The sequence below is a fragment of the Sinohyriopsis cumingii genome, chromosome 16, assembly GCF_028554795.1.
Source record: "Sinohyriopsis cumingii isolate HCF-2022 chromosome 16, ASM2855479v2, whole genome shotgun sequence".
Taxonomy (NCBI): Eukaryota; Metazoa; Mollusca; class Bivalvia; order Unionida; family Unionidae; genus Sinohyriopsis; species Sinohyriopsis cumingii.
The window spans coordinates 67,248,466-67,275,865 of NC_142976.1; the positions used below are offsets into that span (position 1 = coordinate 67,248,466).

At 35.9% G+C, this 27,400-nt stretch overlaps 1 protein-coding gene across 1 annotated transcript in view; it reads right to left on the reverse strand.

Moving 5' to 3' along the window:
- LOC149780710 (uncharacterized) overlaps nucleotides 1–13,186 on the reverse strand; it is a 50,109-nt gene extending 36,923 nt beyond the window's left edge. Inside the window, exons 1-2 of the mRNA XM_089937757.1 lie at nucleotides 12,522–13,186; nucleotides 7,155–7,238 (exon numbers count right to left, since the gene is read on the reverse strand). Coding sequence (XP_089793883.1) covers nucleotides 7,155–7,238; nucleotides 12,522–13,145 — 708 coding nt within the window. The 5' untranslated portion in view covers nucleotides 13,146–13,186. The remainder of the gene's footprint in view (nucleotides 1–7,154; nucleotides 7,239–12,521) is intronic.
- Between the last annotated feature and the right edge of the window lie 14,214 nt (nucleotides 13,187–27,400).

Sequence of the window (27,400 nt, forward strand, 5' to 3'; positions counted from 1 at the left end):
CATTACCCATGCAGAATGGATCACCAGTCAGTATTACAAAAGCCAACAGCATCACCCATGCAGAATGGATCACCAGTCAGTATTACAAAAGCCAACAGCATCACCCATGCAGAATGGATCACCAGTCAGTATTACAAAAGCCAACAGCATCACCCATGCAGAATGGATCAACAATCAATATTACACAAGTCAATGGCATTACCCATGCAGAATGGATCATCAATCAATATTACACAAGCCAATAGCATTACCCATGCAGAATGGATCACCAATCAATATTACACAAGCCAATAGCATTACCCATGCAGAATGAATGACCAATCAATATTACACAGGCCAGTAGCATCTTCCCATGCAGAATGGATCATTAATCAATATTACACAAGCTAACAGCATTACCCACGCATAATGAATCACCAATCACTATTACACAAGCCAATAGCATTATCTAATCATGCAGAATGGATCACCAATCAATATTACACAAGCCAATAGCATTACCCATGCAGAATGAATGACCAATCAATATTACACAAGCCAATAGCATCTTCCCATGCAGAATGGATCATTAATCAATATTACACAAGCTAACAGCATTACCCATGCATAATGAATCACCAATCAATATTACACAAGCCAATAGCATTACCCATGCAGAATGAATCACCAATCAATATTATACAAGCCAACAGCATTACCCATGCAAAATGGACCACCAAATCAACCTTATACATACCAGTTGCATTATACTGTATTTACCAATGCATAATTGATCACCAAACTACAAAAACTGCTGACTTTGTACAGCTAAACTAATTATTGCTAAATGTGGCAGAAGACCATGCCGGGAAATCAAAAAACTTGTGAGCTTGAATTTCACCTAGAGATTTTTTTATACAGATCAAACACAAATGACATTACTTTTGAAAAGTCAATTCTGATTGGCTGATAGTGGAAACTCAATTTCAGACTCAAGCTCAGAGTTGTATAATCTGCAATCCAGGGTAAACTCTGTTCATTCTCCTTATGATTTGAAGCAAACCATGCAGTCTATGATCTGTCAGCACATCAATGATCTTCTGGGTCCAAGATGTTTTTAGTTGGGTACATTATATTGCTATGGCAGTCAGAGTCCACACTTCTCATGTTTTGGTGCACCTAATACAAAGATATGGAGGGTAATCAATGGATTTTTTCACAAATAACCAAAACTCCCTAATTTTCATCAGCTCTTGATTTTACAATTATCAAGATTAAGGTCAGTTGCAATAAATTTACAACCTCAAACATGCAGCAGTTGAAATCAGGTTAGTGTCCCACAAAGACGACATTTTAAATTGATCAACCCCACTACAGGTACACATCTGTTGTCCACTTTTGATCTGAGAAAGCCATTGTTGTAGCTGTTATTTTTAAAAAGTAATTAATCATTCATTACTTTTCATGATAGGAAAATCAAACCTAGATTGAAGCAGAATTGAGGTCTATATTATTGGTTCTGTTGTTGTAGGCTTTAATGCCATTTTTCAGCACAAGTTAGGCTGGCTATACTTGGTGGCCAGTAAAACTGGTGGTAGAAGAACCCTGGAAAACCCAGGGAAGAACCACTGACCCACGAGAAGCTACTGGCAAGCTTAATGGTCTGTATAATTTATTCTGTTCTGTCTTGGCTTAATCTTAAGGATACCAATTTTTCATAGTAAAACATGTTTCTTCAAGAATGCTTACCCAATCATAAATGACTTGGGAGAACTAATACTACCTCGCAAATCTAGTCCTCCCAAATGCTAATTAAGCTAAAGGGAGCTAAAAGTTGTCTGCTGACATGTGTGGCAGTCAGGCAGAGTGATCTTCCCTTAGGTATAAGACTTGGCAGCAAAGTATGAGAACCCCTTCACTTACTACTTGAGCAGAAGGCATGCTTTCTATGGATGTAACTTCACTGAGGCCTGGAGGGTGTATGTGTATTATGACTGGTAAGTATTTTCAAAAAGAAACATATACTGCTAGGAAAAATTGATTTCTTCTTTAAATACATTACCCAATCATACAGTAAAACCTGTCTTGAGAGACCACTGCTATGAGAGACCGCCTGTCTTGAGAGACCAGGTTCTCCATGAAAAAATTTAGAGATTATATAGTGTTATAACCTGTTATGAGAGACCACCTGTCATGAGAGACCATTATGTTTTGGCAGAAGGGGTGGTCTCTCAAGACAGGTTCCACTGTAATACCTTAGGAGCATAGGAAAGGGGTGGAGGGAGGTACATCCCCTTACCCCAGAGATATTATCTCTGGTCCCCTAAGGTATCTGAGGCATCTTCAAAGTAACCCAACTGGTAGAGACTCCATCTGTTGGGGCGCAGCTTCAAATAGGGAAAAAATCCCCCCCCCCCCAGCAACAAAATCCAATGGAAGTTGTGAAGCCCCATCTCAATAAGCTGTCGACTGACTTGGAAAGATGACCTGTTGAGCTGTGGATATAGGTTCTACTAGCTCCAATTGGGCCCCCTAAAATGACATATCTCAAATAAAAGCTTGAGAATGTGGACTCCAATCTCCATCCCACAGCCTGAATGATGTTGCTTTGCGAACAGTTCCAGTCTAATGCTAGGCTGGTGGCAACTGCTTTAACCTCATGAGCCAATATGCATAATAAGTTCGTCTGAGCTGGAGTTATTTCCCTATATGCTGAGCAAATAATCCACTTAATCCAGAACTAGATAGTCTGTGCTGATATATCCTCCTGTCCTGTCTTGAGTGGTAGAAGGAGGCACGATCTCCCTCGATGCAATGGCTCTGTTCTATTAAGGTACCACTTCAGAGCCTGAACTGGGTCTTGTAGGTGACCTTCAGCTGATGTGTCCAGAAAAGATGGCGGTTTCATGACGATGGTCTGGTTACCTGTGGAAGGAAGACAGTTCTTGGCAACAAAAGAGGATGCCATTATAAATAAGACTAACCCATCTTGTCGGAACTGCATGTAATTCGGGTCCGCTGATAGGGCATGTATTTCACTGATTCTGCCATTGCACACAGTGTGAAATTTCTTCGAAGAATAAGAAGTAATCAGCTATTTGAGGTATAGATGCCTGGAGAGGTATGATGTGTTCATTTGTGCATCACTGGGTGAAAATGTATCATGTGCCTGTGTAAGCTTTCAGAGTGGAGGGCATTCTTGTTAGAGTGATTCTCTCAACTGGTTGTGAGAATTGTTTATTTCAGGGGGCCTGTTTAACATGATCCAGACATGGAGGTTCCATAGCTCTGAGTAGAAATTAAACAACTGCCATCATGGTTGTTTGAGTAGATGATGGAAATCCAAATTCTCTGAAGAGTTCCTGTTGCAAGATTGATGAGGTCATTGATACACAACTCCTCCCATCCAAGTGGTCACCGAGGATAAGGCGACGCTCTGATTCTCTTGCTTTCTGTATCACCTTCAGAATCTGAGGTGTTGGAGGCTAGGTGTATTTCCAATCTACTGAAAGAGCATGGACTGCTCAGACTCTGGGTCTGGGAATGGAGATATGAAGGTTGGAAATTTAGTATTTCAATTTGTCACAAACTGGTCCACCAAAGGTTAGTCCAAATGGGTAAATATATAAATAAAAATTGAGGAATGAAGAGACAATTCTGTCTATATTAGTTGCTTGTTCCACAACAAAGATTCGGATTGAACATTAGGAGTCCCCGGATATGCTGAAATTGTATATGGATTTGTTGTTGACAACACCACTTTAGACAGTCCTACACCGGAATGCAAAGGTCTTGGGACTTGGTTCCTCCTTGACATTTGAGACAAGTCACCACTGTAGGACTTGCTTCCTTGTCATTTGAGAAAAGTCACCACTGTAGAGTTGTCGGACAGAATGAGAACTCCCTTGCCATGCAAATATCCCTGCTAAGAGTGAAAGGCTTTCACAATGGCTGTCAACTCCAGAATTTATTGATATGAAGATGTTGTTCCTGGGGAAAGCACACACCGCTGTCTTCCTGAAAGGATGGTAGTAGGTGGACTCCCCAGCCTTCCATACTTACATCGGTACAGACCACAATCTCAGGTGGTTGTACTTGTAAATATATACTGTGAGCCAAATTAGGTTGTCCCAACACCACAGATGGTGCCTCAATTGTGCATAATGCAAATGGTGAAAGGATGATCCAGAGGGCAAACTTTAGGACTCCATATGGACAGAAGAATTATTTGCAATGGGCGCATAGGATGGCAACCTAGGCCCAAGAAGTCCACTGCAAGATTGAGCAAGCCTAGTAGGTGAAGGAATTCCCATGTGGATAGAATTCCTCAAAAGTAAAGGTGTTACCATGGTTCGGATTTCAATGCCCGATCCTGAGGGAGATGAAATATGTTGCCTGTGTATTGAACTCCTTACCTAACTGAATAAGTTGCTGAGATAATACTAGGTCAGATTTTTCCTTGCTGACAAGAAGTCCAGATTGGTAACAAGGGTTATCATGTTAGATCTAACTCTCAGATGTTTCTGCAGGATGTCGTCCAGGTAACTTGATGTTGCTGCCATAGAAATGGTTCAGACATGCACAATTATTCGATTCACCAGATGAGGACACAGGGGCTGATGATGAGCCCCAGTGGAAGTGCCCTGAATCGTACACAATGTTGTAGGTGAATCGCAGGAATGTCCTGAAAGCCGTGTGAATAGAGACATGAAGGTATGTGCCATTTAAATCCACACTGATGGCAACGTCTCCATCACAGATGGCATTAAAAATGTGCTGTGGTGTTTCCATTGAGAACCAAGGGGTGTGAATGAATTGATTGAGGGCGCTTAGGTCAATGACCAGACACAGTGACCTTTGCTTTTGGAACCAAGAAAAGTCTGGAATGAATGATAGGACCCTCTCTGTGCTATATCCACTTTTGTGAGGTCTCGTGATGAGAACATGCTTCTTGGTAGTAGTAGTAACTGAAGGATTCTTAGACTTTGCTGCCAGTTCTTATAGCTAAGGGGAGATCACTCTGCCTGACCACCGCATAGATCGGCAGACAACTTTTAGATCCCTTTTGCTAAAAGTAATATCTGGATTTGCGAGGTAGTAGTAGTTCTCCTAAGGTATTATGATTCGGTAACAGATTAAGAGAGGAAATTAGTGGATTTTATTCATTCACATCTGTATCATTGTACAAGTGGATTTTAATTTTTGATCCATTCACATCTGTATCATTGTATAAATGGATTTTAATTTTTGATTCATTTACATTATAGCACTGACAAGCTATCTTCAGTCCACAACAATGTGGTTACAGTCTAGTGCTATTACCTCAATGGTTTCAACCACTATTCTTTAATCAATGATATGTGTTAAATTCTCATTAAGTTTTCAATGAAAACCTTACTATTTTATGGTCAATCTAAAGGTAAGGAATTTTCAGACCATATTTTTATCTTTAACGTTGCATCAGTATTCAAAATATACAACGCTGACCATGACCCTCATTTTTCATTCAGAAATGTGAGAAAAATAATTCTTCAATATGTCTTGGATAGGAAATTCCCACCCTTGAGTCCGAATTCTGCATCTGACACTGGACAAAGCCTTGTGTTTGACACAAGATTCTGACCTTCTGTGGTAATTTTCCAATCAAACATGAATGCATATGAAGGAACAGACAACTGCCAGATTATCTCAAGGAACTAGAAAACTGCCAGATTATCTCACAAGCAATTAAGTGTTTTTCCTAACTCATTAGCACAAACTGCAATTAAGTGTTTTTCCTGACTCACTTGCACAAACAGAGCAATCAAGTATTTTTTCTAACTCATTTACACAAACAGAGCAATTAAGTGCTTTTCCTAACTCATTTACACATACAGAGCAATTAAGTCTTTTTTCTAACTCATTAGCACAAACAGAGCAATCAAGTATTTTTCCTACCTCATCAGCACAAACAGAGCAATCACCTCTGTCTGCATGGGTTTGAGTCTTGGGCTCAGTCAATGTAGGTATGTGAGGAAGCTTTCCAGTAGCTTCTTGCAGTTTGGTGGTTCTTTCTGGGGTTTTCCCAGGTTCTTCCTCCACCATTTATACTGGCTGCCACATATAGCCTATCTCATGCTGAAAAATGGCATTAAACCCTATAACAAAATAACAACAAACAGAGCAATTAAGTGTTTTTCCTAACTCATTTACACAAACAGAGCAATAAAGTGCTTTTCCTCATTTGCACCAACAGAGCAATTAAGTGTTTTTCGTAACTCATTTCTGAGAGTATTCTGTTTGGTACACTGTCATCTTGTTTTCGTCTGTTTTCACATCTTCTTCTGATATCAAGTGTTCACGCATTACATTTTCTTAATGTCTTAACATTTTCTTCTGTTATCACATTTTCTAGTATTACATCTTCTTCTGTTATTACACTGACGAGCTAACATCTATCTCTGATATAGTATATTGAATGTATTAATTACATACTGTCGGTTGCTATGGTAATACAGGTATTTCAGTGGGTAAAAGCAATCTAGAGCAAGTTAAACCTTGCTGATACATTTTGCAAATCAGTACTCTTTGCATAGCAGATTAGCAATCATAAAAATTCAAATGCATTCAATATTATGTACATATTCTAACACAGACATACTTTATGAAATACTTTCTACCAGCCCCAACCACCCCCATTTTATTTTTAAAAAAATAAAGTTCTGAATTATGCCTATATGTTCAATAATGTTAAGCCAATTATCATCTAACTACTTCAGTGGCCTAATTGGTTAGAATCTCAACATGAATGCAGAAGGTCGCCAGTTCGAACCTTGGCTGAGTCCTATCAAAAACTTATGAAAATGGTACAAGCAGCTGACTTGCTTGGTGCTCAGCATTAAAAGATTAGTGTTAAGACTGGTCGGCCAGGTGTCAGGATAATGTGAATGGGTGGGACATGATGCTACATGTCTGTGGCATGATGCCCCAGTGCCAGACATCACTATAAACTGTCACACTGCAGTCGTCATAGCAATATGACTAAAGCTGTTAAAGCTACATTAAAAATCTAAATTACACACACCAATTATTATCTGTTAAGATCTAATTCTCATGGTAATTTTATTTCTACATGATAATTTAGTGAAAACTGTTTGAATATTTTCTATATCAATTTGTCTTTAAATTTATATTACCTTATCCTGAAGTTGTGTAAAGTCTGTGTACCTCCTGAAGACAAACCAACTGTCATTCTTCACAAGAACATTCAATTTGAACACCTAATAATAATAACAATAATAATAATAATAATATCACATCAACATGATCATAATTATTAGCACCACAATACAAACATCCTATATTATACTATTATCATACACAATGTAAATTTAGATTTTTATCCAATATAATATTTAAGTACAAGTTAAATATGAATTATAGACTCAACAAAGAAATTTTAAAAATGATTTCCTTCTTTACAAACTGGATTTGGGATCAACAAATTGAAAGTATTCTGCCTGATCCATCTAACAGCATGCACGACAAGTATTTTTTATTCACATGTGCCGGTGAAGTTACCCAGAAAGTTGCTAAAAAAGAATCACTTGTCCTGAAGAACTGATCACCTGTCCTTGGATTTAAGTAGTGCAGAAATGCACTAATTATTGGCAAGCAGGTAAATTCATTTTCATATAAAATTAAATTTAATTTTACAGATGTAACTTTATGAATGTTTTAAATATCTTATTTTATTCTACAACTTGTACAGCAGTGGGCAAACCAAAGGTCATTTATGACAACAATCATATTCAATGTATGGATGAATTTTAAATGTACCATCAAGAGTGACCACCGGCTTAAAAGAACCAGTCACCATGACCATGATTTTAAGGCAAAATATGTGTCTCAACACTGCTATGAATGACCATATCACACTGATAGATATAAATGCGAATGACCTTTATTAAATCTGTTGTAAAAACAATTGCTGAAAAGAGTGCTAGTGGAATGCAGATTGTTCTGAACTGAAATGTACAAAACAATTAGGGGAAAGTTGAGACTGGTTACTGGTTTCATTAGATTTATAAAGGTAAAGTTGAATGCCAGTGACCATAGACCAAATTTAAGCACTTGTCACAAAATGCCACTCTAGTGCCATAGCTACCAAAATCTATATTACTATTAACTATTCTATTTTACACATTGTGTATTCAATGTTCATATTGTGAATATGTTGTGGAAAATCCCTACAAAAATGCTGGTAATGTCATCATCTTTTCATCCAGCTTTTACTGTAGCATGACGTAGTTAGTGGAGTTCGAATACATAATGACCAAGGTGTATGAGATCTCAGTGTGTTTTTCTTTTAATACGTTATTGCATTTTCTGAGTGAGTTCAGAGGTCTCAATAGGATTTTAAAACTAAGAGTACAGGACTCCTAATTTGGACAAAATTGGAGTCCCATCAACAAACGTTGCAGTCCCCTTCCATAGGCATATTGGGCATATCTGAAGCTGAACAATGTCCGGATGAGAAGAATCTATGGTTGCCAATGAGTTTAATTTTCCAAATTATTTGCACAACTGACATATATAGCTCATGTTTGCCCATCAGAGTGAGACTGAATTTTGTCAATCCAAGGAAAGGTATAATTCCAAACACTAATCCAGGCATGACACACTTTCCGAACTACCAGTTCTAGCAATTGTATCACTCTTATGAATCTCATTAAATCTTCAGCAATTTGCCATTTAACCCCAAAATACTTATCCAAATTTGCAAACAACATTTTGTCTAAGTCTTGATGTGTCCTGATTTTGAAGTTACATGAACTACTTATCTGGCTACAGTAAAAAATGAACACATCAATTCAAACAAAAGTTGTTCATCTGATGTACTCTTATAATGACCACATGTATATCTCTGGGTCTTTGTGCCTCTGAATTCATTAACTGTAAATATCAGCACATTTTCCCTACCACACAAAAGGTAGTCAAAGTCTTTGAACTTGCAGCCCAGCTACTGGGTCATGTTCTTTTGATATACTCCTATAATGACAACATGCACATCTGGGGGGTCTTTCTGCCACTGAATTCTGTCATTGTAAATATCAGCACAGCTAAAATGATTAATTGATCAACATATTTTACCACTCAGCAGGTAGCTGAAGAAGGACTGTCAAGACTCTGAATTTGCCAGCCAGCTCATTAAGGAGGACTCATGCATAGGTGACTTTCTGCATCCCAGATAAACAAATGTGCATCCACATATGTGTGATTAAGCATTTCTGAGACCTATGGAGTTCATTCTATAGTTGCTGTAATGGTTTGTAGTTTCTGTGGCCTTACTGACATTACTAATAACTACAAACCGTATGAGGAAAAAGGTGCAGTGCAGTTGATCTCTTTCTAAGTTATGTCATAGGTGAATCAAGATTTGACTTTGTCTTTAAATAATTTTACTGAGCATGTGTCTTCGTTAATTTTGCAGTTTTATGAACAGGATAATGTTACCTTGTACTTGATTGTACAATTTATAAACAGGATAATGTTACCTTATACTTGACTTTACAATTTATGGACAGGTTAAGTGTTACCTTGTACTTGATTTTACAATTTATGGACAGAATAAGTGTTACCTTATACTTGACTTTATGAACAGAATAAGTGTTACCGTATACTTGACTTTACAATTTATGGACAGGATAAGTGTTACCTTATACCTGATTGTACAATTTATGGACAGGATAAGTGTTACCTTATTCTTGACTTTGCAATTGCATGCAGAAAGACTACATATGAGATTCAAATATAAATGATAAAGTTTATGATCAATGTATTTTTAGTACTATACAATTTTCTTTCTTTATGATGTGTCAATATTTTATCAGGTGCTATGAATAAGGTACAATATGTATGTCTTTCCAGCAACCTTTTGTGAAAAGGTAGAGATTAAAGTTGAATAATAAACATGGACATACTAGCTATCTCTTTAGTTCAGGCTGCCTCTACGTTCTTAAAGTTTATGTGCCCATTTTTGTCATGACACATTGAATCATGCCACATCATTTCAAATGAGCATATCAGAAACTATAAATTGTAATTAATGGCAACTGACAAGAGTACCTAGATTACATTATTGTAATTAAAAATATGTAAAAGTATTTAATTAACAGCCATATAGACAAGCAATTGAATTTTGTTTCAGTTTCCAAACTTCATAAAAAAATTAAAAAGTGCACAAGATTTACATTCAGTTAAGTGTTCCCTTAAATGTGTTTTTGAAAGATTGAAGTTACCTGTAATATTTGTGACTATTAAGTATGCATATACTAACATTTAAATATCTTTAAAATGTTTTGTACTTTTTAGCTATGTTTTACAAACTAAAAAAAAATTAAATTGTTTGTTCTATTGGCAGTTGATTAAATCTTTGTACATATTCATAATTATAACAATGTAATAAAGATATTCAGATAAGTTTTAATCAATTGCAATGAATACTTTCTGCTCTCAGCTTGATACCACAGTCAGTCTTCTGGTTAAACCCCACAGTGATATCACTAAACATTTAGAAGAAATAGCAATATAAGATTTTCAAGATAGCTTCCATGATGGTCACGAAAGATGTCAGAACAGCACCATTTTCACTTAATAACAAACAAATATCATACAAAGTCTTCTGATAAAAAAACAACAACAATGCTGATATGACTTCCCATCAAGGAACAGTGATGTGATTTTCAAGATGGCTACTATGATGGTCATACTGGAGATCAGATTGCCACAATTTTCATTTAAAACAAACTATACACCACAGAAAGTCTTCTGATGAAAACCTTGTGTTAATATGACTTTCCATTCAGGAGCAGCACTCACGAGATATTCAAGGTGGCTGCCGTGGTGGCCATATTGGATGTCACATCCACACCTTTTTCACTGAAGTCCAACTTGACATGATAAGAAGTCTTTTATTTAATGCCCCATACTGATATGACCATCCATTCAGGTGGAATAGCAAAACCAAGATTTACAAGATGACCACTGTGGTGGCCATACTGGATGTTCAGGTAAAACCATTTCATTTAGAACCAACTAGACGTCATAAGATGTCTTCCAATGAAAACCCCATGTCAACAGGACTTTCCATTCAGGAGAAGTAGCCATAACAAGATCTTCAAGCTGGCTGCAGTGAGGTCAAATTGCAATGGAGGTCAAATTAGATCAATGCTATTTTCATTCAGGACCAACTAGACATCATATAAATGTCCTTTAGTTCAAACCCTGTGCTGATATGGCCATCCAAAGAGAAGTAGTTATAATCAGATTCCAGGATGGCCATTGTTGTGCTAGGGTTTAACGCCACTTTGCAGCACATGGCGGCCAGTATAACAGGTGGAGGAAGAGCCCTGGAAAACCCAGGGAAGAACCACCGACCCATGAGAAGCTACTGGCAGGCTTTCAGACGTACCCATGCTAGCCAAGGCTTGGACTCGAATCCACGCAGACGGAGGTAAGAGCTTTAGACCACTCGGCCACTCGGGGACCCAAGATGGCCATTAATGGCAGCCATACTGGATGTCCTAATGGAACCATTTTCATTTAGGACCAACTAGGCTTCATATAAGTTTCATAGCAAGTAGTTTAGGAGAAGCGAGAAAAAATGTGTGCTAATGGATGGAATTTTGTTGGACAATGGACAACAGACTACAGGCCATCTCACTGCATCTTCTGGTATATGATGACCTAAAAAAAAAAATTTTTCTTCTTCTGGAGATTCATGAATTCAAGAACAATGGAATGTGAATCAGCAAAGACTTTGGGAAAACCGCTTGCAGCAGAAGAAGGGCTCAACATGATAAGTTTACTAATTCTGGTGCACATTTTTTTAAAGCTCTTACAGCAACTTTAAGAATTTTTATGCTGTGTCTCACATGCAGTGTTTTCCTTAAAAGGCAGCTGCCAGCCGAATGAATCACTTATTTCAGTATGTGTAACAGCTACTTTGATTCAAGCAGCCTTTGCTGAACACAGGCTGAAAACAGCACATTTATGCAAGTTGTTACCAATTTTAAAGTTATATTACTCTTTTCTTCTTCAAACTAATGGAAAAACTGATGTTGTCAAAGCAATACCTATGGCTGCATTAGAAAAGCTCTATCATAAACAGTATGAACATAGCATAAGCTTTTGAAATGCTGTCACACAAAATACAAAAATGTTCATCTTTCACATCCTTTTTACGACATAAAACTAATAAACACCAACATGTAGCTTCTTTCTAACTCCAACCTGTGAATGTTCCTGACTTTTAAAAATGAGCAAATATTAACTTGGGACAGCTTGCAGAAAAGAACTACATACATCACATAAACTGCTAAAGTACTCCAAATGGGACTTCTTAGTTCAAAACATATACAAATAACACTGAGGCACTCTACATGTAAAAAATATCTAGTTGTGTACAAGACACATTTACATTCACAATAAATAAACCATTCAAGCATAAAATGTAAAACCATTACTGAAGATTGGAAATGATGGTTAGAGGATAAACTCACTGTAAATCTGGCTCTTTGTTCCATCAGCTCAAACCCAATGATGGGAGCTTTAATATCTACTGGATTAAGTTCTCCCCTCCTTGAAGAGGAAGAACTACTTTCTTCATTCTCCCCTACAGAAAATCCAACAGTTCCTCTCCTCGGATTAACTTCCACCCCACTCTCAGACCTTGACTTGGGAGTGCTAGTTCTGGATCGTGTCAATTTAGAAATATTGGGACTAATGGCACCCCTAATCTCTCCTCCAATGCTGGAAAACTCAGCTGAACTCCTACTATTGGCAGATATATTACTATTTGTTTCTTCTTGCTCTGCAGCAGTTTTACTTCGTGAAATTGGTTGTATCTCGGTGTAAGTTATTTCTCCTTGACTAGACTCAATACTGCTGGTGTCCTCATTTATACTGACAGTTCTGTGAAAGTTTGACAAGGGCAGCTTTGGGTCCTTGGGTGGGGACCTTACAGTCCTATCTGATTCTGGAATGATACTGGCTGTTTCTTCCAAAGCACTATTCCTATCATGGATAGAACCATTTTCTGTTCCTGGCTGGAGATGCTGTGAAGATTCCTGTATATTAAGAAACTTTCTACTTTTTGCATTGGAGGAACCACTTGATTCTGCCATGTCTTACAAGTTCTGGCATACTTCAAATTCTTTGACTTCTCTTTCTTGTTCTGAAAATACAAGGAAACTATGAAGCCTGCTGCACCTGCAAAGTGGGAAATACATTATTCCCTGCCTTTTCTACCCTTAATATCCATGTAGTAATACTTGAACTCCAATCCCACCGTTTGGACTCAAACTCTTCATTCAGCTTGAATCCTTACATGTGAACAATGGTACATATTCAAGTCCAAGGACAGACAAATACACTGCATACAGCCCAAGGCTTAAAAGAATGATGGGCAACCAAATAACTCAGAGTCAAAGCACATCTAACAACTAGATTCTGATGGTAATGGTTTAAAAGAAGCATGTTTGCCATGGTGCAAATTCAATAAAATGGGCTCTCTACATAAGAAAAATAAAATACTTCTGACTTTTGAGCTCATTAAACGCTAGATATATTCCATGTCCCATGGTGAATTCATATACAATCAGATGTTTGCAATGTCTGGTGATAATTTATAAAAATGAAAACTGGTGATACAACCAGATCCCCAATCTAATGAAAACCCCTCTTAACAACTGCCTACTGTGACCTCCAGCTTTACTATTTTACCTCCCCATACCCAGGTATGTTTCTTATCATCTGAAGAAGGTGTAGGAACCTTTGTGATAATGATCCACCGATGCAAGCTGGAGACAATGCTTTAAGAAAATATGACACAAAGTTGCGCTGAGTGATGGACCAATGAATAGTTAGAAGCTGGACAGATTGATATTGTGACTACTATGTCTCACCACATTTGTTGCAGTCAATGAAATATAATCTTTTCCTTCTTCAAAATTGGGAGGTGCTGTAATTCAGAAGGTAAGTTATTTGACTCAGAATCCACGTATTGCAGGTTCAATACTGTCTTGGGAAAGACATACTGTAGCTCCCATTTGCTCTGCATGAATGTAGACAATACTGTGCTGAAAGTGCCTTTTAAAAAGTTACAAGAAGAAAAAATAATATCTTTAAAAACTCAGAAGCCATGGTAATTTCAGGTGGTAGAGCATTAGACTTATAATCAAAAGGTTGCATATACAATATATGCCCAGTCTAGACTGGGTCAACAGACTTGCAAAAGGCACTTAGCTCCCATTTCCATTGCACGATTTAGCTAATACGGTGTAGAAAGTACCATTTAAAACCAGTCAATAACAAGCAAACAAATCACTTTAAATCAATGAAATAATAAATAAGTGAATTCCAGAAATTATGTTCCCATAAATGATTGGAAACTATGTAGAATATGGTTATTATTTAAGTTCAATGGTAAATATATCGGGCTTCAAATCATACTAAGTTTCAGAGTTTCTTTTCCTGTGAACATTTCTGTCTTCTGTGTGCTATAGGAACAGCAAAGCTGAAAGGAACAAATGGCCCTTGCACAGTCAACACTATATATGTAAAATAAGACACAAAACTGATATACGTCTAACAGTTTGCCACTTTCCACACATTCTAAAAAAACACACACAAATTAACCAAATGTGCAAAAAATTGAAAAATCATATTTTCCAGCCCTACCATTGTTTATGTATTAAATCCCACCTATATTCAGAATTTCCTCGTTTTTCAAATAGGAATTAGGGTGAGAAGATGGAATTCCCCATATAACATTTCAGTCCTATAGTTAGCTCGGGATTATTTTAATGGTCACTGGACATGACTTAGGACAACCAACTTAGAAATATCACTTTACAAAAGACTATGGCTGAGACCCAATACAAAACATCTCCATGACAGTATGCAACATCAGTCAGAACACATGATGCCCAGCTAATTTCACTCACTGAGAGGTTTGACTTTTTCATATTAATTATTACTGACGTTATGATTATCATTTGTAGATTGACAAAAGCATGGACCATTTGAAGCGAGCTCATGAGATAGCACATTTCAATTGATAAATTCCATAATGCTTTTTGAAAATTGTACTCAATAGGAAAGTCTGTCATTAAATCAGAACTGAGCATAGTAAAATTTTCAAAATGACCCAAGAACAATATCAATACCAAGAAAGCATGCACAACATTAACAATATTATTATAGCATACATGAACTAAAAGTCACACGAGTCCAGTAGTCCTACAACGTAAGACACATCACCCGCTATTTTGTTCGGCACAAAAAAAACACATGGGCTATGTCTTACATTGTAAGACTGAGTCCAGGTGTGACATTGTATTATGTAGAAATTCGGTGTCCCAATTAGTTGTCGATTGAAGACATGCGTGTTGAACCTCCAGACTTGAATCTATGTTCCTCTCGTCTATTATCAAAAGAGCTAGTGACTGAATAAAATGACTTAATAATGGAACTTATTTTGAACTTTCTGTTTTCTACGGTGGGACGAATTCACACTACCGACACCGGTCATAAGGACTACTTCTCGATCTATCTCATCATCACGCAAACGGTGAAAGATCAGAAAAATGCCATGGTATGAATAACCGGGAAATTGTAAATCACTAAAACTTCGTGAGATTTATCCACTTCATGATAACACATAATTATGGTAAAGATGCTTGATACTTATCATATTTTAGGCATTTTATCTACTAAATGCGATATATATTTTTTTCTTCTACTTAGCCAAACTACTACAAGTCTGTGAGATATAAATAATGGGTATGCGGAGAACTCGCCCCATGGAGAACTCGCCCTGGGAGAACTCGCCCCAACGTATCTGGAGAAGTCGCCCCAGAGTGGTTGGAGAAGTCGCCCCAATTGGTTGAAGAAGTCATCCCAAAACTTGTCACCCAAATAACCTTTTTATAACAGAATTAAGTCATCTTTTACGTGATTCATATTTAGATTTTTATATATACGCGACCACAAAAGAGATATTAACTGGTAATCATAAAAAGCAATATCATAGTAATATTTCTAAGGACGAAATTAAGTCTTTATATAATCTAATGAATGACGACAGTATAGTGATTAAAAAGGATCATAAGTCAGACACTATTATTATTATGAATCACGATGATTATGTTAAAGAAGTTGAACGTCAATTAGAAATTAAATAAAAAAAATCAACATGCATTAATGAGATCGCTATATAAAAAAATCCGTATATGAGGAATTTGATACTTTCCCTCTTAACATCCGTACACCTCAATTCTACATATTACCCAAAACTCATAAAAATCTTGACCATAATTTACCTTTAAATTATCCAGGATGACCCATTATAACAGGTTGTAATTCATATACTGAAAACCTATCAAAATTTATTGATAGTGTTTTACAATCTTTAATGAAATCACATCCTTCATACATTAAAGATACAACTACTTTCATTAAAAAGTTGAAGTCTATTCCACAGCTGTCTGATAATTTCAATCCTGGTATCATTAGATGTAACATCACTATCTACCAACATTCCGCATGCAGATGGTATTGAAGCGTGTAAATATTTTCTTGATAACAATCCTAATAATAGCACACTATCTAGTGAAGATATTTGTAAAATAATAAAACTTATCTTGGAAAATGATTATTTTCAATCTAATAATACGAATTACATACAAATAATGGGTACGGCAATGGGTATTAATATGGCTCCTTCATACTCTTCCCTTTCATGGGTAAATTAGAAAAAGATTTTCTTTAAAACGAAAAGTTTAATCCATCTCTTTGGTTCCGATTTTTAGATGATATATTTATGATATTAAAGCATTCAAATGAATAACTGAAAAAATGTATTGATCGCCTAACTCATTTTCACCCGACGATTAAATTTACTTATACTGCATCTAGTATGCATGTTTCATTTTTAGATGCAAATGTAATTTTAAAAAATATTGATAACACTCTCTGCAAATATTCATATCAAGGAAACTAATATCCACCAATATGTACGCGTGATCATGGTGTTTTTATATATAATAAAATAACGTAATCTTATTTATTTTGCATCGGTAATTTAGTAGTGAAATATTTTTAAAACTTCTCGTTCAACTTGAAATAGTTTGTTATTATTGAGAAATAATAAAATTACGAACACTGACAAAAAAGAAGAAATAAACTAAATGATGGGCATAGTACAAGTGATCTTTCAGAAACCGTCCAAAGTCTGCGCATTAGCCATGATGATGAACTCGGTAGCGACCGCATTTCCTGAGTAGGCGTCAATGATACTTTTTATCGAGTTCAAGTATCATTCGTCAATGGTTAGCAAATCTCAATAAACAATCAGATTAAATTGTTATTTTAGAGAGATGATAATAACCCTTTGGCTTATTGACGGTCATCGCCAATTCAGTCGATTGCGGGTTATAGAGGTCCATGCCATAAAGTTATCTCAGGATGACTTAGGTTTTTAGGTTGGAACCCTTAAATATATAAAACTGCAGATATCACATCATGCTTACACCCTCTCTATTTTTCCAAATAAAATGCATCTAATGATTTGAAGAGCAGAGCAAAAGGGACAGATAACACTTATTTTTCGTTAAGTACAGAAGCGGAGTTGATCAAATGGAAAAGTTGAAAAATTGCAAATTTTATAGATTTAGTAAGTTATTAAGTTGAAGAAAAACAACATTAAATAAAGCCTTAACAAACATGTGGCGACATCTCAGAATTACTATAGAAGCAGGGGAGGCGAACAGACCTTTTGTAGAAGCGTCCAAAATACGAAATAAACCTTCCTAACAAACAATGATTAATAACCTTAAAAATCAAATAACTAAATACACTGAGGATTCTCTTCGAAAGTTCCTTAAAGAATTTCCCTCTTGGGGGTTAGTCCACGTTATTTCTCCAACTGAAAACTTGTCGATGGCGAGTATATTACAAAAACGAACCAACCTGAGATCGTACCTCCCCTGCTGCTGTAATTAAATCATTATGTTATATCAAAATAATGGTACATCCGGAATCTCATACTACAAGAATAGCTCGAGAGCGACTAGAAGCAATCAAAAAATTTCTTCCTGTTCGTGATTCTGTAAGACAAAAACTTCAAGAACGTCATCAAGCACAAGTTGAATTCGCAGAAGGTGCAGAACAATTATTTAAACCCGTCACTGCAGCTACTGAGAAAGTTACAACTGTCATCAAGGAAGATCTTCTTCCGGTATCAAAACAAACTGCAGAAAAAAATGAAAAAAATAGCAAGAAGAACTAAACAAACAAAAAAGATTTTACGAGATCTTCCAACTGATATAGCTGCAGCTCAACCTCAACGTGAAGAAGAAGAAAAAACACATGAAGGTGTTACTGGTAAAGAACCAAAAAAAAAAAAAAAGGAAGAAAAGGAACTAGTTTTATTGAGAAATTTACTGAAAACGGTATACAAATAATAAAAGGATTTCAACCAATGAAACATGATGCAATAGTCAGGTTTGTTGAGTTTCCTGCTCAAAGTTATTATTCAAAAGCAAGATTTTTAAAACCCGAATATGTTAAAGATGTAGGTCGTAATTTATGGATTGATTTGGTGTTTAAAATAAATCGAAATGTTAATCAGATAAACAAACGAGAACTATTTTATACCACATATTAATCAGGAGTAAACGAATATGATAAAATGATGCGAGAGCAGAAACAAGAACAAGAACAAAAGCAAAAACTGAAACGAAAAGAAAGTGAACAAAAGCGAGAACAAAAACAAAAACAAGAGCAAGAAGAAAAGAAAAGAAGAAACAGAAACAAATGTGGCGAAAACAAAAACACCAGCAAGATCCTTCCTATCAACTTCCTTCTCCATTGCAACAAACGGAAACAGATGAAGACTTTTATAAACTATATGGAGAACCTACAGAAGAAGAATTTCATGATGCACCTGGTGCTACTGGTAGTGGTTTGGGAATTTGTCCTGATAATATCCTCAATGATGTGTCACGGTTAGAAGTTCTCATAGGAGGAAAACGTGCCGGAAATAACTCACCAGAAATAATTAATGAAGCAGCTGATATTTGTCAACGATTATTTCAAGGTGGTATCATGAACATTAATGTTTATCGGATATTCATTGATGAGCTCGTTGATGATTATCATAGCGACTAGTTGTTATCGCGATTAGATAAATAAATAATTAAATAAAAGTGATCGTACATAGTTCTCACCGTGGACCCGTACCGGTCAGGGTTATAAACTCGTGATTGCCAGTATACAGTATGATTTACGGAGATGGATTTGGTGATGTTGTTCCGGGTTTATTCAGAAGGATAAAACCCAAAGCAGTACCGATCGCAAAACAACTATCGATGAAAGCAATAGATATTATTCGTGATAAAGCTCCTGCTGCTATTGGTAACGTTGCCAGTAAAGCTTTCTTGGCAATCAAGGACAGACTAGCACGATTAATACGCAGACCGCCACAACCAGTGAAATTGCCAAGTACTGACGTGATCCCCGCGGATGTTAGTAAAGTAATAAATCAAGCCGCAAATCAAAAACTAGCAGTGCTGATGAATCAAGGGGCTGAACAAATAAATACAAGTTTGATATCAGGAAGTGGTCTTCGTTTTAGAAGATAACAAATTATAATAAAATGTTTAAACGTACATCTGACCCAGCGTTTGACATGGACTCACCAGTATACAATAATGAGTATGTGCGTGATTATCAATAGTATTCTTATGAAGCAATATCGCCAAATCAACATGGACGAAATGAATTACGAGTTCAGGATACAGGTAGGTATTTTTTGCCTTACGGAGAAAATGTCAGAGTTGGTTTTGCTAATAACGACATCATGGCGTTATTCAAAAGTGCCATATACATGATTGATGGAAAAGAAATTGAGACAATCCAGGATAATATTGACGTTGCTACAACGATTATAGGCCTAGCAAGATATTCAGATGATTATACTAGATCAGCTGGTCCGAGTATGATGTTCGCTAAGGATAATTCTAATCATCCCGATGGGAGACCGTATAATATAAGACGACCGAGAAACAATGCCAATAACGCTGACGCCAATGTGTGGCCGGTGGTTCATGGTGCTAATCCAAATTACAATTTAGGTTTTGGAATTCGTCAATCAATGCTGAATACTAATACTAGAAAATTTTCATGTGCAAAAAGGTTATTTTTGGAGCCAAACACACAGTTGTACTTGTGAAAAAAGGTGATGACAATGATGCTATCTAGCGAGAAGATGGCGCTGATGATGGTAAAGTAAAATTATCTAAACTCTCATTGTGGATGCCGGTAATGACTCCATCACTCGCTGAAGAACAGCGGCTACTTTCTTTTATGGATCAAGGCGGTAAATCAGTATTATCGTGGCTGACAACAACTACCGATAGTAATAATCGAAATCCCGCCGGTAGTGAATTTACTTGGCATATATCATCACAGCAAGGTGTTTCTGCACCAAGACATATCTTTGTTGCTTTTCAAAATATTGCACGATTAAATAATCAAGAAGGAAATCCAATGGTATTTGACAACTTTGGTTGTCACTGAAGTATCTTTAAGAATAAACTCGTATCCGACATGGAATATTTTGACCAGCGATTAATTCAGGCAATAATTATTGAAAAGTCAGACGATATAAATAGAAAGCAGCAATTTTTAACTGAATACAAAATAACAGAAGCGTCGCTGCCAAATTATAAATTTCCCGGGTATAACGCACCCGAATTAAGAAAATCAATCAATGATGTAATAAATGAAAACTTCTCTAAAATACTTGCACAGTACAAAGAAACACTACCACCGGCAACTATTCTCCGGCACAACAATGATCCAGTCGGGCAAGGATGACATGTATCTCCGGAAATCATAAATATAACGCAAGTGGTCGCGGTCAATCTTGTGTTTGATATCGTCGATAACAGCTACATCACGGACACAACAATATCAAATCAAGCCCAGCAAGGATTTATTCTTTATTCATTTACACCAAAAGAACCACCTGGAGTTTTGACTGTGTAAGAGCCGATCAATCCGGTCTATCTACGATGTCATAATCGTCTATTATCAAGAATAAATTTCACACTAACAGACCAATTAGGCCACTTATTGGACTTGAGAAGTGAAACGATAATTATTAAATTAATTGTGAAATCGTGAGACTGTTTCAAATCTACGATTTTCAATCGTGAATACGATTCAAGAAAAATAATTATTCTGAAATATTTTTAATGTTTTCTTCGATAATCCTATGTTTTTAGTCAAATTTGTCATTTTTTCAGCTATTTTAGTCGATTTTGTCAAGGAAAATTCATCAAATTTCCTAAATTATTCGGGTTAAACCTGACGCGATTCTCTAATTGATTTATCAATTTATCGATAAAACCCCCTTTTTTCTCGAAAATCACCAGAAAAATTAACAAAAATCGCATGAAAACCCTCATGTTTTGAGCTAATTTTACTAGTTTTTAATGATTTATCGATAAATCAATTAGAGAATCGCTTGAGGTCTGACCCAACGAAAAAATGATTTGATGAATTTTCCTTGACAAAATCGACTAAAATAACCGAAAAAATGATAAATTTGACTAAAATAGCCGGAAAAAATGACAAATTTGACTAAAAACATAGGATTATCGAAGAAAAATTAAAAATATTTCGGAATAATAAAATATTTCATAATAATAATAAAAATATTACACAATTTCGATTGCTTCGTGATCTCACATTATTTTGTCTTAGTTGCCTCACACGAGTATTAATTATTTTTTTGCTTCATATTCGTGAGATAATTCCGACCTAATTTTTTCAATTGCACAAGACAACGAAACAAACTCTTTTATCTGCGTTTATTTTACCACAGCTAGTGACTGAAACATCGCCGCCAGAATTTTCTTTATAAATCTATATTTAGACGGCAAAATATATCTTCCTTCCTGTTTAGCTTCTTGTAATGTTTCAAAATCAGAAATAATTTTTTTCAGGATTTAATTCATCGGATATATTTATACCGTTATTTTTTAATTTTTTAAAAGCAACAATTATATCATTGATATTTTCATGAGTCATTATACAGTATATATATATATATATATATATATATATATATATATATATATATATATATATATATATATATATATATATATATATATATATATATATATGCATCTTAAAAAATTTTTTTTAACAATCTGAAGTGTTCAATATATAGTTTCTTTAGTAAATAATAATAAAAAAATTAAATAAATAGTTAATAAATATAATTCGAGGTAATTACTTGCTAAAGATGATAGTTTATTTCCCTAACAAGAATAGAAAATAATTTTTTGTTTGTATTTTTAGAGAATGTGGATTTGGTTATATTTTTTGCGACTTTTTGTACTGAGGGTACACACATGTCAAAATATCTGCCAGCTGCATACATTGATTGAAATATCATTTCTTCGCTGGTCTCTACATTAAAGGATTTAATCGCTCTAGGAATCTTTTTGAATTTTCCAGTCCCTCTTCGTGCAGAGTTCTCACTTTGTGTGATAGCTTGCAGGTCAGATAAATTATTATCGGTTTTTCCACTGTTGATGTGATCAATCACAGACCGTCTTTGATCACCCCAAAGAAACACTCGTACACGAAACGATGACAAAAATGAGGTTTATTTCCATTAGCAGTAAACGCGATATAACCGTGATTATTAACTGCACCAACTGGTTTTTTCAACCGACAGTGTCTAATCACACCATCACGATTTGCTTCGTAATCCTTGATGATAGGATGCCTGACAAACTGTCTTTGCTCCATTTTATATATAATGTATTTGTCTAAATCAGAATTTGCCTAAATCATAATTTGTGTGAGAATTTATTTTATAGCTCCGTCCTTGACAACATGTTTTTATCATAATATCTTTTAAGCTCTCTGTATCTTTTACCAACGCGGCGTACACACAACTGTATTTTTGTTCGTACTCCAACACCACATCGCAGACACGGTATTGGTTCTAAGCTTCCACCACGAACGCTTTGGAAGTGTTGTCCGCAGAATTCCTTTTTACAAGGTTTATTATAATGAATTAGTGAACCGATCATCAACCATTTACATCGAGACATTGTATATATAATATTTTAATTTAAATATTTGCTTGAAATATAATATGAACGAATTCGATGAATTTTCCAGTATCAAACCTTGGAAAACGGATAAATTTAATCTCGACAGGATATTTCCTGACCTACCGATGCGAGATCTGGTTGATCCGAAAAATAAAAGTTTGATTAATAAAATTCACGACGCCAAGAAAGAATTTCACACAGATGGTGCATCTCATGTATGGTCAACATTCAAGATTATACGCAACACCGAAGGTGTCATCGACAATACGATGAATGACAAACGAGCAGCAACCATCATTAACTACCTCCTTGATAATCGAAAATATCTTTTCAGAATAAAATTTGTCGTGCTAACAGAAACAGATAATTGGATTATCCGTGAAAAATATGATCCTGTACGTCATTTTGAAAAAAATTGCCATACTGAGTAAAATTTCCAAACCAGGTCTATTGACTGGAATTGACAAACCGTAATATGAGCGAGCATATCCTGTAACAGCAGTTATTTATGGAATCTATCCAACAAATGAAAAACCCATCGCTGATAATCTGAAACCGATGAAATTTTCAAAAATAATCTGTGTAGCCGAACGAGTAATAGAACATTTTACTATTTCGACTCGTGGAAACGGTCTAACGGATAAAAGACGTAAAATAATAAACGAGTGGGAAGAAATGCTTAAAGATACCGGGGCGTCCATCAAAGATGTCGCTGAGTTAGGAAAAAAATTAAAATTCCCAATAACCGTAGCGACGATAACAGGAGAGATTTTGTATGAATCAAAATATAAATCAAAAGGAGCTTCGATTGAAATTATTGATCATAACGCGCACGTGTGGACTAGCGCAGTAACAGTGTTTCCACGAAATCGAACTGTTAAATTTTATGGGGGAGACATGTTTGATTTTATTAACGAAATAAGTAAAAACGATCCTGTGTCAGTATGGTTATTTCAGAGTTCTGAGAACGACGAATCAGATGGAAGTATTTGTATGGAAGGAAAAAGTAAATTTGATAAGTTTGTACGACCTAATGGTGTTATTTATCGAACAGATCTTCACACAAAATGTAAAATCTTGCGCTGCGATATACTGATGATACTGGCGAACTATTGAGCAACTGTTTTACTGTTCCGTTAGTTGCGGCTCATTTTGCTAGAAAGAAAAATTCGTGGAAACCAACTAGATTTGATTTTCTTGATGATATAATATCGAGTCGTGTCGACTACGGACACGGTGGATTCTGGAATACTAAATACGATAATAAAGATGTTATTTCGGTTGATATGGTTGCATGTTATCCGGGAAGTTTTCTCGGATACGGAGATTGTTCTGTATACTTCATAAACGACATTGTACAAGATTGATTATGGACGATGCTGAGTTAGATTTTATAATCGCTGATACAACGAAAAGAAACACGTTTATAAGTCGAGAAATAGCTTTCTTGTCAAACAGAACTAAACTAGGTACAATTGTGAGCTACATGGACGGTGAGTCACCTCAATATACCCATTTAAGATCTTCAATGTTAGCATACGTTTCGATAAATCTATTATCGACGATAAATAAGGTTTCTGAGTTTGCTGTCAGAGTTGCTACGGATTCGTTTTCTATCAGTAAAAAAATTCAGGATTGTTGGAAAAATTAAATATCGATACTTGTGCATTATGGGGTTCGTGGAGAATAAAATAATTAAATATACTTAATTATTCCGAATCCGCTGATGTTGAAGTTAAAGATATTTATTATAAAAAATACCAATCGTTAAAACTATCGTCGTCACCATCGGTGTACGATCCAATAACCAGAAATAAAACGGTTTATCTAAACGGACCTGGAGGTTCTGGTAAAATCACTCGAGCAATCGAATTATTTCAGAATTCACATATCATTGTTTTAACTCCTACACACAGAGTCGCGCGAGAAATGAAACAACGAGGAGTACAATCATGTACTTGTCACAGTTTCTTCCGATGGAAGGGTGATACATGGACTTTTTCGAGGATGGGAGAGAAATACATTCCAGGGATTATAATCTGGGATGAAATATGTACAGTGTCATTGGAAACATTACAAATATTTATTGATTGGTTATTAACAAGAAATACTGCTGCGATAATGTGCGGCGATCATGGTCAACCACCACCCGTAGTTGGACCATCTCCACATGATTGGCTGAGAAATTTCGTTGATTATTACGAAAAAATAAATAATGATCATAGAGCACTTGATGCAGAATTAAAACAGTTTAAAAAATTAATCAGACTACAACCGAATAAAATTCAATGTGAAATTATGCGTAAAATAATTTCAGAAACTTCAATGAACGACTTTCTGCAAACGTAGAGACCAAACAATTTGATAGTGGCAACTAGAAAGATAGTTCGTGATACACTTCAGCAGCGGTTGTTTCAGTTACATAAAGAAAAGCTTCCAACGTTGTCAGTTCCGTTATGTTATCGACCAGCAGATACACGGCGGCAGAATATTGACGTTGATATACCAGAAGAGTCAAGGAAGAAACAAAATCTCGTTCTTAATGATATTGTCGCAGTTGATGTCAGTGTTGTTGAGGATTCTCTACACGCTGATAAATCCCTGTGGACGCTAGGATACGCAATGACAATTCACTCATCTCAATGATTAACTATTACTGATACAGTTGTTTGGATCGTAGATGATCGTATCGAATGGTCAAACTTAGTTTATCTTTCAGTATCTCGAGTTAGAAAAATAACTCAACTACGGAGAATCGTCATGGACTTGTCAGTGATCAATGATGATATTGACAATGATATAATAAGAAAAAAATTAGCTGGTTATAAACAAAGTGACAAAAAAAAATAAACGCGACTTTGATCTCGACGTTGAATTTATTAACGCGCTGAAACAACGGCAGAATAATCACTGTGCAAGTTGTAATTGTATAATGTTATGGAAGTATTCGAATAATAATCAAGACAATTTACCGAAAATAGAAAAGATAATCGTTTTGGCCATATACGTGAAAATGTGATGTTGACCTGTCTTGAGTGTAATCGTAGTAGGGGTGCTAGTTAAGTGATTGCGGTGGTATTTGCGTATGTTCAGGAATTACTTGTAATTGTTCACGTGTAAATCCACGTTGAGGAGCAGTTGAATCCAGTCTGTAGATCGCAGGTCTACCAGTAGATCTTGTTATGGTAGATATATTGTGCGTCGTAATACTCCAAATAGGATCAGTCGCTCTTTTTTTTACTACCTTCAAGTTCACCGGGTTCATATAAATATCTTACAGTGATATTACATAATACTGGCTGTGTTGAAACATCACGTCGTTGTACTGGTATATTTTTTTTGTTGTAATTGCATCAACGGGTTTCATGTTGGTTGTTCGAGTGATCTCATTATTTAACGCAGTTATCACATTTGGTAATCTTGCAACCCATTTACGAGATCTTTTATCTTGAATGAATTCCTTCGCGTATTGATATCCAAATAACCGCTCAGCGAGTGTTCGATTAAATCGTTCAACAATAGCTTGATCACGATGAATTGCAGTATGTCCACGTCGTATTTTGACATTATGTCGCTTCATCAACGATGACACTGGACCGAGAAATTCTTTGCCAGGATCAACCTGTAATAGTTGTGGCCATCGTAGACCACTTCGTTGATAAATTCGTTCAAACGCAGAAGCAACTTCAGATGGTGTCTTAGTTAAGAATGGTTCTGCATCTTTATATCTACTTGCAACATCAACTACAGTTAGCGCGTGCTTGTATGTTATTTGACGTCTTTGGATTTTAACGGTATCGTGTGGTAGAATAATATATCAGCTTGATGAACTTCATTAGGAACACTAACATCGAAATTCGAGTACTGAATTCGTTTCGGTATTGGTAGGTAAATTTGCCATTTTTTAGCAGTAGAACGTGTAACCGCTGCTGCATCAGCGAGTTTACTAATTGCTGCTTTACCTTTCCAGTATCCTGTTGGGGAATAATAAATCGATTCCATTATAATCAATTACCAGCACTAGCGCTAATTTACCTTTCATCGTGGATCTTATTAACCAACTAGCCAATGATTCCTTGAAGGATTTATTTTTATGGAATTTAGCGCGTGAATTAATTTTACATCTGCTATGTGTCTATGCTGTTTATCTTTACTTTTATAAGCTACATCATGAGCATAACACGCTTTATCAATGGCGTTTATTGGATATTCACCTGGTTTTGGTTGGTCTTGGTTGT